A 15,849-nucleotide genomic window follows, 5' to 3' on the forward strand; every position below is an offset into this window, starting at 1 on the left:
GGTGGAGTCAGGTTTACATAGATCATTTTGAACATTAGTACACACACCCCAATAAAATGGGAAAAAACAGCAGTCGGTCTGAGTTTCTATGATTCAAATATGAAAAATTTAAATGTTGTAGTTATCCCCGGGATAGAAGATCAGAATGTAAATGATTTAAACTGCTTTTTCATCGTCTCAATTTGTTTTTTGTCGTTGACTCAGACCACCTCATCTGTTGTATCTTCAAACTCCAGCCATTTACCTCTAATAAAATCCATTTGACACAAAAAATGATGCCGCTTTGTTCATAGTTCAGGATGCCACAGTGACCCCCACATGCACACATCAGTCTGTGCCGTAATCTGAGTCTGTTTGAACCCTGTTTAGATCAGTTGTGATTCATCTGCATTTGATTCTGGTGTCATTTGAAAACAAAAAGAAAAAGATGAATGCCAATTTCACCTTTATAAAAACTAAAAATATGTGGAATGTTCCATACGTTGTCAGAGCAGACTGTGCTGTTAAAGAGGCGGCCAGCCTCCCTAACATCTGTTTTCATAGGAAATCTCTTAAGTATGCAGACAAATAGCACTCTGTTCGGCTTTTTATGCCTACTTTAAACTGTTTCTCAAAACACTTATTGGCGTGCTTTCTAACCTTTCTCCAAAGACGAGCTCTCCATTCTTCTGATTGAAATGAGTAAGTTTCTCCTGCTGTTCTCCCTTCTGCAAAAGGTAACCTTCTGTGGCATTTAGCCACACGCAATGTTTATTTGAAATGGCACAATGCTGCTAATCAACGAAATGACCACTTAAGTCTTTTAAGGACACTCACAAAGAGTGGATAGATAAGAGGACATGCAGATCTATGAAATGCTAAAATGAGAGCAGTTTGAGAACAGAGGAGTGGTGAGAGAAAGAAAAAAAAAGCAGAAGGACAGATAGCACTGAGCTATTCAGCTGTACCCTTCAAGCACTGCATCCCTTGATCAAACTAATATGTTTGTTCACCTTACATCTATTCAAATGCTGAAGTAAAGTTTCACTATTCCATGTTGTTACGAAGATCAGCAGATGTTTTCCTGGAAGTGTGACCGTTTTTGACAGGTATGCATCTGTTCTGAACACTCCCTGAACATCTGCTGTGTTTTATGGCTGTGGACAATCAGGCATTCCATCAGGTATTCTTTCACTGTTGCTCTGGCTTTGTTTTATCCCAGATGTGAGGAAGATACAGTGTGCCACCCTTCTCGGAAAAAAAATCAAGGAGAGAAAAATAAAATCCTACATCATCGTCTACATCTTTCTTAAGTGTTTGCCTTTTAGTGTGGTAATATCCGAACAAGGAGACAATGAGAGGCCCTATCATGCTGTTGATCACAGGAGTGATAGTCATCACAGCTTGCACCCAGTTTCTGTGTGTAAGTACATGGCTCCGACAAGCTACTTTGTAATAGATTTTCCAGGCAGGCTGATGGTCTTACTTACATTTTTGTTTATTTTTCATGCGTATTTTTTGTCTTTTAACCTGTTCAAATGTGATTTCATATTTTTAAGCCTTTGAATATTTAAGTTTTCCATGTCCTTACGCACAGCTTTCATGTTCTAGCACTCTATTACATTTTGTTATAGAACGATGTAGCTGACAGGTAGGCTATAGCTGTAGAGTTTTGTCAGTTTGGAGGTCTAGGTTCAACATAATGGGACATTTTTCACACTATTAAATGTCCATTGCACAGTTAGTATATAAATAAACACTCTTTTTCAGCAACGCCAGGAATGTGTGTTTCCCTACCGGTGGGAACCAAGTTGTGTTAAGACAAACTGAAAAAAGGAGACAGAACTTTTTATATACTTTTCTGCTCTGTTGCTAAGAATTTGATTGAAAATGACCATTCCCACAACTATAAACCTCATCACCATCATGTGGTTAGGCATCATTAGAATTTTGTATTGAATACGGTTAACATTTACATTTTTTATAGCTGTCTTACTTGTCTGACAGAACAAAACCCTACTGACACATACAGTAATGTGGGACAGAAAAATCAATTATCTTTCAATTTCAATAAGGTTAAATCTGTCAAAACATAAAAATCACATATACCTTTCATCTACTAGTGCAATGCTAAGTCGTCATTTGATATGCTTAAAGTAGTGTAGAGTTGGTTCACTATATCATTCAAAATAGACCAACATGCATCACTGTCTCAAGCCAGCAGCTATGGGGCTAAAATGGAGCATGCTAATGTCCACAGCATGTTATTGGGATTTTCTTGCCCACTGAGATTTCCTGTCCACGGAAACATCTTAGACATAGCAACAGTGCAGCTGCATGTACCAGAAAAATGTTTCAAATGTTAGTCGTTTAGTCTAAACAACACATGTCAAAATATGGTAGCAACCAGTGGGTGGAGATGTGGGCAGGGTCAGATTATCATATTAACAGATCCCTTCTCACTGAATGAGGAATAGGAGGTAGAGTTTAAGGCATTAGCTATTTTTTTTTTCTTGGAAAATAACCTTTTTTATTTTTATTTTAAAATATACAGTTTAAAGGCGCATTGCTGAGTTTAAAGAGGATTTGTAAATGCTGACGTGGAACTTTAAAATTGGGTACTATCAATGAAGAAAATATTAGCCTAGCTTAGATTAGCAGCTAGGCAAGGAACAGGGAAACAGGGAATTAGACCAAGTATACATGACTCTATGTCAAGGTTAACAGTTACTGACATATTGAGGTTTTGTCTTTTGTTAGTTAAGCTTATTAAAGTTTGTTTTCCCATTTATGGAAACAGTGGGCTCGTCTCAGCGGCAGCTACTTGTTGAAGCAGAGTCTTAGCTATGCCACTAAGCCCCACTCTGCACTTTTTAATGGCACTAAAAAAAAAAAAAAAATTGTGTTAGCTGAGCTGAAACCGAATTTTTAAAATGCTTGTAAATACGTTAGTCTGACCAAAATTGTACAAAACCGAGCTTCTCCAAACCAGACTTCCACACCCAGATAATGCAGTTGTAGCTTGAGTTATCCCTGCATGTATTCACTCAACTAGACTCAAATTGGCCTCTCCGCTTTGTACATGTTCATCAAGTTCCATCTTTTTGTAAAAAAGTGAAATAAAGGTGTATACTAAGACAGCCAAATTCCCTCAAAAGCTTTTCAAGTTCACATATTTTTCTCTTTTCTCATACGACTGAATGTGTCAGAGATTGTGATTGTGAAAATCAGCACTTTAAGATCAAGAGTCAACTTACAGTTGCTCAAAGCATTCCAAGATGAGATTCTCACTGTGCTCTGTTCATCAAATACCTAGTAAAGAAAAAATAATTACCATGCTTACCAAAATTTAGGAAGAGAATGCCGATTAAACAATTTGACATCTCAGTGATCTTGCACAGAGGTGTATTCAGTATTTTGTTTACAGGATTTTTCCCCTCTGGCATATTTTGAGAAAGCGACTGAACACGAATAAAGATTATCACAAACAACAAAATGTGTGCGTGTGTAGGCGACAGACAGTTGCGATGAGGAGGCAGCTCGACTGCGGAAACAGGAGAGCCATCTGAAGGGCCAACTTCAGAAACAAGAGCTCCTCCTACGCAGATTACAGCTGCTCAACCAACCTGGCAGCATGAACAAAGCTGAAGTCGACCAGATCCAGGACACGCAGAACACAGGTCAGGCCACGAGCATCAGGACTGGAAGAAAACATTTGAAAAACAAACTTAATTTCTCTTACTATATATCTACTTGTTCCATAAACAGAAAGCAAATACATACAGACTATGTTTATTTGGTCTATAACCTGTTCCACGTGTGTGTCAGACTGCTCAAACCTTTTCAGTTCAGGCTCCAAATCCAGTGGTCTATACAGAATCAAACCCAGTGGCAGCCCCTCTCCGGTCAAAGTCTACTGTGATATGACTGATGGCGGCGGTTGGACTGTCATACAGAGACGGATCAATGGAAAAGAGACATTTAACAGGTGTGTCCCAAACACATGATAAGTGTAAAATAAATAAATAATCAACAACAATGTCTGTCTATCTGTCTGTCTGTCTGTCTGTCTGTCTGTCTGTCTGTCTGTCTGTCTGTCTGTCTGTCTATCCATCTATCTATCTATCTATCAGGTCATGGGCAGAGTATAAGGATGGTTTTGGAGAACTGAATGCAGAATTTTGGCTTGGAAATGACAACTTGCATTACATCACGGCACAAGGTCAATATTGCTATTTTTCATCTAATTTAATCTCCAGCTTCACTAATTGATATTCTGATATTATGACGTTGGACATGTGTAGCAGAGAAAGAACCAGACATTTATTTCAGCTCAAATAGGAGACCAGAAACAAAAAAAATCTAGATGTTCTTTGTGTGAAAAAAAACATCCGTAGCACTTGATTACAGGTTGTTGTGCTGCCCCCGGGTGGCGGAAAGAAAGATTATTACTACTTAACAGAACTAGTGTTGCATGTTAGGGTGTTGATACACCCTAAACAATTTTTTTGTTAATCTTTCTGTTGCAGGGAATTATTCCCTCAGGATCAACTTGGAAGATTTTGATGGTAACCAACGCTACGCTGAGTACAGAAACTTCAATGTAATGGACGAAAAGGTGATAATGCAAAGAAAAGTCTAAAATTCAAACAAAGGTTTATATGTTACAGTAGATTGGGGTGAAAATATTCCGTTTTCACGATGAAGGCAACCTTAAACCTTGCGTGTGGTTTTTGTGATTTACATAAAAATCTAAATTCGGTAAAAACATCCTCATACAAACAACAACATATGACACATTACACAGTGTCATTATTTGATTTAAAACAGGATAGCCAAAATGCAGAAATGGTGTGTGAAAAACTAAGTGCACACTGTTACTGCTTCCATTGGAATTCAGATGGTAAATTACAGCCTGGTGCTGCAAATTGAATACACTTGGTTATATGAGCGAGTGTGGACAACTCTATAAAAGCAGAGGTTTTGACGATTTGCTGGTCTCAAGCATTCGGGTGTGTGTTATCGCATTAAATGTTAAAGTTTACGACAAAGCAGTTAGAGTTGGACTAAACAAGCATGGCTGCCAAGAGAAAGCCTCTTCTCTTTAAAAAGAATATGGCCCCACAGCTTAGGTTTGCAAAGTTAAATCTGAACAAAACGCAAAACTTCTGGAACATGGAGTCCACCATGAACTCCTCTGTATACCAAGGTATTCTAGAGTCAAATGTGAGGCGATCTATCTAGCTTGGCTGAAACTGGGTCATCAACAGGACAAGGATCCCAAACACAGCAGCAGATCTACAACAGAATGTCTGAAGAAGAAACAAATCAAGATGCTGCAATGACCCAGTCAAAGTCCAGACCTCATTCTGACTGAAATGAAGAGGTGGGACCTTAAAGGACTTATGAAACGAATTTTAATTGTTGGAATTTCACAGTTTTTGCTGCTGATTCTAAAGGTTCCAAGCCTTGCGATTAAAATGAGATATTGTCTGGATAATAATTTATCCGAGAAGTCATGTTAAAACGGGCTCAAAAGGAGCCACATTTTGTCTTTTTGTGCGAATTTATTTTTTTATGCGTGACGTCATAGGGTTGACACAGAAGTTCTAGTAGTCTAACTGTAATGGCGGCGTCTATGGCTAAGACATCAAAGCACGGTGGAAAATATTGTGTTGCTGGAGGGCCAAATGGTGTTAGTTGCAAAAATAGCAGCTTCACTGAAGGCATCTCTCTGCACATGTTTCCCAAACTAAAAAATACTGGAACTGAGGCTGACAAGGAGAAGGCAAAGACAAGAGCACGGTGGATCGTATCACTGCCTGCTGCCGCCTGCCGATAGCTGCACCTGTTACGGTGTTTGCTGCTCGGAAGCAGGGGACTGCTCGCTCTGCTCTTCGGTCTACACACATATCCAGCTAGAATTTGGCGCCGTTGTGAGTGGCTGGCCGTCTACCTCTGCTAGCTTTTTTTGTGTTTTGTCATGTTTTTATCGTTTTCATCACTACTGATGCATGATCGCCTGAGTCTCTTGAAAATCAGAGATTCTGTGGACATAATATCGATCACGTCAACGATCAGACAAAGCCACCGCCACCTGTTTTGGCGTCTGTACCCTCTTACCTATGGCATCTACCTGGTCGGTTGCCACGCAACAGCCGTCGCAGAAGACGTGGAAAGAGAGGTGGAGTAATATGCCGGCTGAAAGCCCACCTGGCTTTGCCCTCCACCAACAACGCTCGCTGCTGTCTGGTCTCTCCGGTGATTGCGCCGGCTACGACATCCGAGGCTCCGTGGATCAGTCCTACCGATGGCTGCTGTCAGTCGTGCCGAGGCCGGGTGCCCATCTCCCTGCCGCCGACCCGTGAGGATCCGCAGATGGGGCCGCGCACTGGAGGATCTCTGACCCGTTAATCCACGCCATTGTTTATTAAGCTTACATTAAAACCATGTTATTATCACATACGTTTTTTTTAAGTGGCTGGATTTCAAAGTGCCACTTCGTTAGGTTTCAACGTGTCAAAGACAGCGCAGCAGAATGCCATATCTGCGAAATTCAAATTCAAATTCAAATTCAAAAATACTTTATTTATCCCAGAGGGAAATTAAATGTTGATGTAGCTCAATTAAATCAAGGAGTTATTATAGATGCTGATGGCTGTGGGCAGGAAAGATTTCCTGTAGCGGTCTAGCCTGGCTGACGCGTCCACAATCTCGATGAGATGGTGGTCTGGGAACTAGGTGTGCATTTTCTCGTATTTGAGGCGTGGTTTACGAATGCCTAGAGCCGTTTATTGGGCGCTACGAATGTCTATCAAATGACGTCAGGTTCTTCCCATGCTGCTTTGCGCGCGATTCATAGCCAATTGTATCACTTATACCAGATGACGACAGAAATTCGACGAGGAAGAAGAAAAAAAAGGAAAATAAAAGTAAACTTGCGCTCTAAGCTACTTAAATTGACAACAAAGTAGGCATATATGCTATATTCTACATGAATTTTTATGTTGTAGAGTTGTGAATTTATTTTAATAATGGAGAAATTGAGCAGCCTTGCTTTGTTGTCTACAGTAGTAGATCAACCCTCATCTTACTTTGAAGCTCCCAGCTCTCTGAAGTGACGTCAACGAAGCTTTAGCAGCAGAAAAGCTATCAGGCTTGTGTTGATGATAATAATAAACTCCTGGACTATGTACAAACTTCCAAATGCATCGTTTTGTGAGTACAGACCATATTTGTACAACTGTAGAAGTTTGGTGTCATGACATGTGATTTTAGTGTGGTAATTTTGGAGATACTGCCAGGGTCCGTTAGCGCTTGTACTAAGCTATTCGGGATAACTCAGTAACTCAGCTGATGTTCAGCCAATATCGGAAAAACTTCGGGTGGGCTACTTGGCTGGATGTCACGGTTCAAATGACCCTAGGGTGAATCTACTCCGAAACACTTTCTAAGGCTGCATTGAACGGTAACGTTGTGTCCGCTGTCATGTTGGATTAACGCTCTACAAGCTTCGGTGTAGCGCATAGACATCGTCATCGTCTTGCTGCCCCCCCCGTTCTGTGATTGGTTCCCAAACTCTAGCAAAAATAAGGGCGGTGGTTTCCAGGCTGACTTTGCAGTGAGAATGAAATCGAGCGCAAAGCAGCATGGGAATTCCCAGGCTAGTAGCGGTCCGTTTTGCATCCAAACTGAAGAAGCCTTTGACTGAAGAGACTCTGTTTTCCGATAACAGTCTCATGGAGAGGATGTTCAGGGTTGTCCATAATTCTCTTGATTTTATGCAAAATCCTTCTTTGCATTATTGTCTCCAGAGGTTCCACAGTCGTCCCCAGAACAGAACCAGCCTTCTTTATCAGGTTGTTGAGTCTTTTTAGGTCCCTGGTTCTGATGCTGCTGCCCCAACAGATGACGCAAGAGGAAATGACGCTCTCAACAACAGACTTGTAGAAGATCTGCAACATCTTGTTGCAAACCTTGAAGGACCTTAGCTTCCTCAAGAAGTACAGTCTGCTCTGTCCTTTCTTGTAGATGGCTTCACTGTTGTGTCTCCAGTCCAGTCTGTTGTCCACATGAACACCAAGGTATTTATATTCCTCAACCACCTCCACTTCTTCTCCCATGATGGAAACGGGGTTTGATCTGACCCTGTTTCTCCTGAAATCTACAATCATCTCCTTTGTTTTGTTAACATTCAAGATGAGATGATTGTTCCCACACCATGCCACAAAGCGGTCCACCAGCTCTCTGTACTCAGCTTCTTGTCCATCTCTGATACACCCGACAACTGCAGAGTCATCTGAATATTTCTGTAGATGACAGGAGTCTGACTTGTCTTCTGGAGTTTCAGACGAAGCAGATCAGGCTGGATTGTGTTAAATGCACTGGAGAAATCAAAGAACATGATCCTCACAGTGCTGCCTGCTTTGTCCAGATGACAGTGGGTTTGTTGAAGCAGGTGTATGATAGCGTCTTCAACTCCAACTCCATGGCGATAAGCAAACTGCAGGGGGTCCTGATATGTGCTGGTTTGCTTACACAGGTGGGTCAACAGGAGTCTCTCCAGGACCTTCAAGCTAAGGTTGAAAAGGTGTTGCAGAATCCCACAGAGCTGCTCTGCACAGGCCTTCAGGACTCGGGGGCTGACACCATCTGGACCTGCAGCCTTGTTCCGGTTCAGTCTCTCCAACTGCCTCTTCACCTGACTTCTAGAAACAGAAAAGTGGGAGGGGGAGGCAAAGGGGACAGCAGCATCTCCTGATTGGGTTGAAGACAAACTAGTGGAAGCAGAAGAATCCATGACTGAGGTGGAGGTGGAGATGTTACAGGAAAGCTGTGGGTCAGAGGAGGGTGGGATGTCTCTTTGGCTGGGAACAGGAGGGGAGGATGGTGAGCTTGTTCCTGAACTGAACCTGTTGAAGAATGTGTTCAGCTCATTTGCTCTGTCCAGACTTCCATCCATCCGATCCTCCCTCTGCTTGAGGCCTGTGATCTTCTTCATTCCTGACCACACATCTCTGATATTGTTCCTCTGTAGTTTACTCTCAAGCTTCTTTCTATACACCTCCTTGCTCTCTCTGATCTTGACTTTGAGCTGCTTCTGTATACTCCTCAGTAACTCCCTGCCTCGCTCCCTAAAGGCTCTTTTTTTCTTGTTCAATAGTTCCTTTAGCTCACTGGTGATCCAGGGTTTGTTATTAGGGAAGCATCTCACTGTTCTGGTGGGGATGGTGTTGTCCACACAGAAGTTTATATAGTCAGTCACACACTCAGTCATGGCATTAATGTCCTCTCCATGTGGCTTACAAAGAGAAATCCAATCGGTTGCATCAAAACAACCCTGTAAGGCTTCTTCAGCTTCATGTGACCACTTTCTAACAGTCTTTTTTGTGACAGGTAGTCTCTGGACAAGGGGTTTATATGCTGAACAGAGAAAAACAAGGTTGTGATCTGATTTACCCAGGGGAGGTCTTGATTTGGAAATGTATGAATCCTTGACATTTGTGTAAAACAAATCCAATGTCTTGTTTTCTCTGGTAGAGCAGCTGACAAACTGTTGAAAAGTTGGCAGTGTAGCAGAGAGTGAGGCATGATTAAAATCACCAGATATTGCCACAAAAGAATTGGGGTGTTGTGTCTGTATCTGAGCAACAACGGAAATGATGACATCACATGCAGTGTCGGCAACAGCTGAGGGTGGAATGTAAACAGCCACCAAAACAACACTGGTGAACTCTCTTGGCAAATAATATGGACGAAAACCTACTGCCAATAGTTCAATGTCAGGACTGCAGAGACGACTCTTCACAGTAACATGTCCTGGGTGACACCATCTGTTGTTGACAAGCACTGCCAATCCACCCCCTTTCCTTTTCCTGCTACTCTTTAAATCTCGATCTGCTCGTACAGTCAGGAAGCCCGGCAGAGAGACGCTGGAGTCGGGGATATGATCCTGCAGCCATGTCTCAGTAAAACACATAATGCTACATTCCCGATATTCTTGCTGAGTCCTTGTCAAGGCTAGAAGTTCATCCAACTTGTTAGCTAACGATCTTACATTTCCCATGATGACGGATGGCAAAGATGGTTTGAACTTCTTCTTTCTTTCTCTCCTCTTTGCTCCTGCTCTACATCCACGACGCCTCCTTTTCAATTCCAGTGGGATTTCTGGCTTCAGTTGTCGAATTATTTCTGCTTTTCCAATGTTAATCAGCTGCTCCCTGTTGTAAACCACCTTGTTGCTATGGTTATGCATCATAACAAAAGAGTAAAATATACAAAAGTATTGGGAAAAATTAATCCAGCTGCACAGCATCCAAGGCAGGAAGGAACAGTTGTCCAAAAAATGCAATTTCTTCCAAGAAATAACAGGAATGAAATTTAGAAAAAAGAAAAATCTCAATGTGAGGTACAGAGCTACTCCAACGTGCTGCCACCCTCAGCAGCGCATTCTAGAACATAATTCTAGAAACCGGCATGTTCAAATCTTTTCCAGTTTACCACAGCAAACATACACTATTGTGTCATTTGATTGCTAACATCTTAATAATAATCAGCTTGTAGTAGGAGCGATGGCTGTTTTGTGCCCGCCGATCCTGTGCTGAAAATGGTAACTTTCTTTCATTTCCATTACCCATACGGGAGGTGCAGAGAGCCTCTACAATATAGATATTAAATCGATTTGTGTGGCTTAAATTCAACGAAAGTTTTTCCACATAATGTTAGAGGTGTGTTATTTCGACCTGCTGATGTTTGTATCAGAATTTTGGTTCCTTTATGAGATATAGGTCCATCAAATGTATGTTGTTTTCGCAGCCAGCCATACTAGCAAATAAGGGAGTCAACCCTATGACGTCACGGTCACGTGGCCAATTTCGCACCAAAGGCCACATAATTCACACTTTTAAATGGCCGTTTTAACAAGTTATGCCCGGAAAATTTAGTTCAAGTTCGATTGATGGTTTTAGAAAAAGACAAAAATTTAATTTGAATGATAGATGAACATTCGTTTCAGTTCATCTTTAAGAGAGCTGTGCATCAACACATGTCTGCAAGCCTCAATGAAGTGAGGCAGCGTTGTTCAGAAGAAGTGGGCCAAAAATGATTTTGCAACAATATGAGAGACTGACAGCATCTTACAGAAAATGATCACTTCCAAGAAATTGCTGCTCATTTTGGTCCTACAAGCTACTGAGTCGTGGGGTGAAATTAGATTTTAGGTGTATTAACCTCATTTTAGGACCTAGTAAAGACCAGATGATTTTGGTCATGTCGTTAAATTCAAATTCAATTCAAATTCAAAAATACTTTATTTATCCCAGAGGGAAATTAAATGTTGATGTAGCTCAATTAAATCAAAGAGTTATTATAGATGCTGATGGCTGTGGGCAGGAAAGATTTCCTGTAGCGGTCCGTTTTGCATCCAAACTGAAGAAGCCTTTGACTGAAGAGACTCTGTTTTCTGATAACAGTCTCATGGAGAGGATGTTCAGGGTTGTCCATAATTCTTTTGATTTTATGCAAAATCCTTCTTTGCATTATTGTCTCCAGAGGTTCCACAGTCGTCCCCAGAACAGAACTAGCCTTCTTTATCAGGTTGTTGAGTCTTTTTAGGTCCCTGGTTCTGATGCTGCTGCCCCAACAGATGACGCAAGAGGAAATGACGCTCTCAACAACAGACTTGTAGAAGATCTGCAACATCTTGTTGCAAACCTTGAAGGACCTTAGCTTCCTCAAGAAGTACAGTCTGCTCTGTCCTTTCTTGTAGATTGCTTCACTGTTGTGTCTCCAGTCCAGTCTGTTGTCCACATGAACACCAAGGTATTTATATTCCTCAACCACCTCCACTTCTTCTCCCATGATGGAAACAGGGTTTGATCTGACCCTGTTTCTCCTGAAATCTACAATCATCTCCTTTGTTTTGTTAACATTCAAGATGAGATGATTGTTCCCACACCATGCCACAAAGCGGTCCACCAGCTCTCTGTACTCAGCTTCTTGTCCATCTCTGATACACCCGACAACTGCAGAGTCATCTGAATATTTCTGTAGATGACAGGAGTCTGACTTGTACTGGAAGTCTGAAGTGTACAGAGTGAAAAGGAATGGTGAGAGTACAGTCCCCTGTGGTGCTCCTGTGCTGCTGATCACCTGGTTAGACACACAATTCTTCAGTCTGACAAACTGTGGTCTGTTTGTCAGGTAGTCATTAATCCAGGTGATTGTTGAGGCCTCCACCTGAGTCTTCTGGAGTTTCAGACTAAGCAGATCAGGCTGGATTGTGTTAAATGCACTGGAGAAATCAAAGAACATGATCCTCACAGTGCTGCCTGCTTTATCCAGATGACAGTGGGTTTGTTGAAGCAGGTGTATGATAGCGTCTTCAACTCCAACTCCATGGCGATAAGCAAACTGCAGGGGGTCCTGATATGTGCTGGTTTGCTTACACAGGTGGGTCAACAGGAGTCTCTCCAGGACCTTCATGATGTGGGATGTCAGGGCAACAGGTCTGTAGTCATTGATATCTGAAGGGTGAGTTTGCTTTGGTACCGGAACCAGACAGGATGTCTTCCACAACAGTGGTACCTTCTCTTGGGTCAAGCTAAGGTTGAAAAGGTGTTGCAGAATCCCACAGAGCTGCTCTGCACAGGCCTTCAGGACTCGGGGGCTGACACCATCTGGACCTGCAGCCTTGTTCCGGTTCAGTCTTTCCAACTGCCTCTTCACCTGACTTCTAGAAACAGAAAAGTGGGAGGGGGGGGCAAAGGGGACAGCAGCATCTCCTGATTGGGTTGATGACAAACTAGTGGAAGCAGAAGAATCCATGACTGAGGTGGAGGTGGAGATGTTACAGGAAAGCTGTGGGTCAGAGGAGGGTGGGATGTCTCTTTGGCTGGGAACAGGAGGGGAGGATGGTGAGCTTGTTCCTGAACTGAACCTGTTGAAGAATGTGTTCAGCTCATTTGCTCTGTCCAGACTTCCATCCATCCGATCCTCCCTCTGCTTGAGGCCTGTGATCTTCTTCATTCCTGACCACACATCTCTGATATTGTTCCTCTGCAGTTTACTCTCAAGCTTCTTTCTATACACCTCCTTGCTCTCTCTGATCTTGACTTTGAGCTGCTTCTGTATACTCCTCAGTAACTCCCTGTCTCGCTCCCTAAAGGCTCTTTTTTTCCTGTTCAATAGTTCCTTTAGCTCACTGGTGATCCAGGGTTTGTTATTAGGGAAGCATCTCACTGTTCTGGTGGGGATGGTGTTGTCCAGAAATGTAAAACCTCAGAATTTAAGGGAGGTGCACTTTCTTTTTCGCATGACTCTTAAGTGCAAAAACTACATGCTGTGCGTTGCTAAGAGCAGCATTGCAGGTCTGCTGGCTTCCTTGAACTTCATACATAGCTTAAACTTGTAAACTTACGCCTGCTGTTCTTATTGCAATTCTCTGCAGGATCACTACAGGCTTACCTTTGGAGCCTACGTAGGCACAGCTGGAGACGCTTTGTCTGGAGGCCATCAAGTTGGTGCATCAGAGTGGGCCAGTCACCAGGGCATGAGATTTAGCACCTACGACCAGGATAACGACAACTACAAAGGAAACTGTGCCCAAGAAGACAAAGGAGGCTGGTGGTTTAACAAGTATGGGTTTCACCATCAAAAAGATAGATGCACATAGATGCAAATATATAAATACAGCAATAAACAACAACTAAACTAAAGATTGTTTCCTGTTATCTCTCTAGGTGTCATGCGGCCCATCTCAATGGCATGTACTATCCCAGTGGGCACTACAGCGCTTCAACAGATGATGGTGTGGTTTGGTTCACGTGGAAAGGGTGGTGGTATTCACTGAAGACCAGCGTCATGAGGCTGAGACCTGCTGACCTCAAAATTGATCCCATTGACGACCCCAATGCAATTCCTTACAGTCCACCTTCCTAGATCAAACCCTGTTTGATTAGGATATAAAACAACTCGCACATCTGGGTGATTCTTTATCCAATATATTCAAATAGGAAATACCCACAAGCAGAACTCTCAAACTGTAATCCTCTTAAATTCCACTTTGACTTGTTTGCTCACTGTGCACTAATCAGCCCCAGTGACAGGACAGACTCCTGATAACATAAGACTCTTCTTGTGTTATCAGCCTGTATCTGGTGGGAGCAAAGTAGCAGCTAAGCTGATAAAATACAGCCAAGATGAACTAAATATTCAATCAAGCAGACTTTTGAAGTGGTAATAAATGAAAGTGTCCACATTACCAGTACAGTTAGATTGAAATAAAGGCATGACTATTGCTTAAACAAAGGAGCAAAAGAAAGAGATAAAGTATCAGGACTTGTGGAGCGTTTTGGCTGATTTTGAGATATAAAAGTTGCAAGAGCAAGTGGTGCGAACACACAGCTGTCAGTTTTGTAGGAGAAAAGGGAAATCTGGTGTCAGTGTGTGTGCCAGACACAGACCTAAAGCAGTGTAAGGAGCCATCATTGCGTCCCAGTGGCTGGCTGACAAAAAGGCAAGGCAAGGCAAGGCATCTTTATTTATATAGTGCATTTCATACCACATAAAAACTGTTTTCAATCGTAAAATATGTTAAAAGCAGCATTGCGTCTTAATCCAAAAACTCCACTGGCAACGAGTGAGATGAGATCAGTCATGGGAATTTGCCTCAGTATTATAAAGATTACCTCAAATTGCCCGTAGGTGACCATCCTTTTCGGCATTCACTGACGCCGAAAACAACTTATTTCTTAAAACCTTAAAAGTGGAAGGAGGCTTCCTGTGCAGCAATCAAGCATTCCTTTGTACTCTGTATTTTGCCTCTCATATATATGCTTGTGACCATATACTCAGACAGCTCCATAACACTGTCATTTCACTGATAAATAAAACGAGTAAACACTTCCTGTCCCTTATATTATTCAGTAATTCTGGTATAACCACTAACATTACCCACGTACTGCTTTATTGCTGGTTCATTCTTTAAGTAATTAAATGTGTTGTCTTTGATTATTCTTTACAAATTAGCGCAAAACATTTTGCCAACATGATGAAATGTCAAGTGGGTCATTAAAACAAAATTGTTGTATTATGTGGCCTTTATGAGGACATTTAAAAACTCCATCCATTAATTTATCTTCCTATTATTCAAAGTCAGGTCGCAGGGGCACGGTGATTTTTAAATTCTGCTCCCACTCTTGGTTTAACTACTTCCCTGAGACCAGATTACATTTAAAAACTCAAGATACCAAACAAATTGTCCGACTTGAGACAGTATTCATTTATTGCCAGGAAAGCAGGAAATATGCGCTACAATTAATTGAATCGTGCCCAAACATGAATGGATATATAGTAAATAACACAAAAACAGAGTTTGGACAATTCTAACAAGCTTGGTAGAAAGTGCCTAAAGATAGTGCTTTTGCTATATGTTTTGTATCGAGACAACACTGTCATGTTGGCCTTAAGTTAGATGCGTTATGAGATGTTTTCTGGAGCATTTTTATCATATTGTCTGAACATCTCCTCACGACCCCATTGCACCCACTAAAATAGAATGTTTGGAAAAAAATAAAAAATTTTAGTCCATTGTAGAGGGTGTAGCAAGAGGAAATGTCTGACCAATAGAAGTAATGATGAGAGTTACTTTTATTGGATTCTGACATGCCAATCAACCATCAGCCACCTCCCCCCTGCGCGTTCACAGACTCGTGACTCGTTCATGTGTTTTGAAGGCGTGGTTTCGAGGGGTGGGCTGAAGGGAGAGGCAATGTTGTGTATTTTCAAAAATATAGCTTGCAGGAACCGTTTTTCCAAGATCTCATACCCCACCTTTAATTCAAGGTTGGATGATTCATAGGCCAGTATTAA

The 15,849-nt window shown here is 41.9% G+C and overlaps 1 protein-coding gene across 1 annotated transcript; it reads left to right on the plus strand.

Moving 5' to 3' along the window:
• The first annotated feature begins 677 nt into the window (after positions 1-677).
• Positions 678-14,182, plus strand: fgl1 (fibrinogen-like 1). Its single transcript, XM_075480856.1, has 7 exons — positions 678-1,402; positions 3,491-3,659; positions 3,808-3,967; positions 4,113-4,201; positions 4,509-4,597; positions 13,427-13,614; positions 13,719-14,182. Exons 1-7 carry the CDS (start codon positions 1,334-1,336, stop codon positions 13,915-13,917), a joined length of 963 nt encoding a protein of 320 aa, XP_075336971.1. The 5' UTR covers positions 678-1,333; the 3' UTR covers positions 13,918-14,182.
• The last annotated feature ends 1,667 nt before the right edge of the window (positions 14,183-15,849 follow it).

The sequence above is a fragment of the Odontesthes bonariensis genome, chromosome 13 (genome assembly GCF_027942865.1).
Source record: "Odontesthes bonariensis isolate fOdoBon6 chromosome 13, fOdoBon6.hap1, whole genome shotgun sequence".
Taxonomy (NCBI): domain Eukaryota; kingdom Metazoa; phylum Chordata; class Actinopteri; order Atheriniformes; family Atherinopsidae; genus Odontesthes; species Odontesthes bonariensis.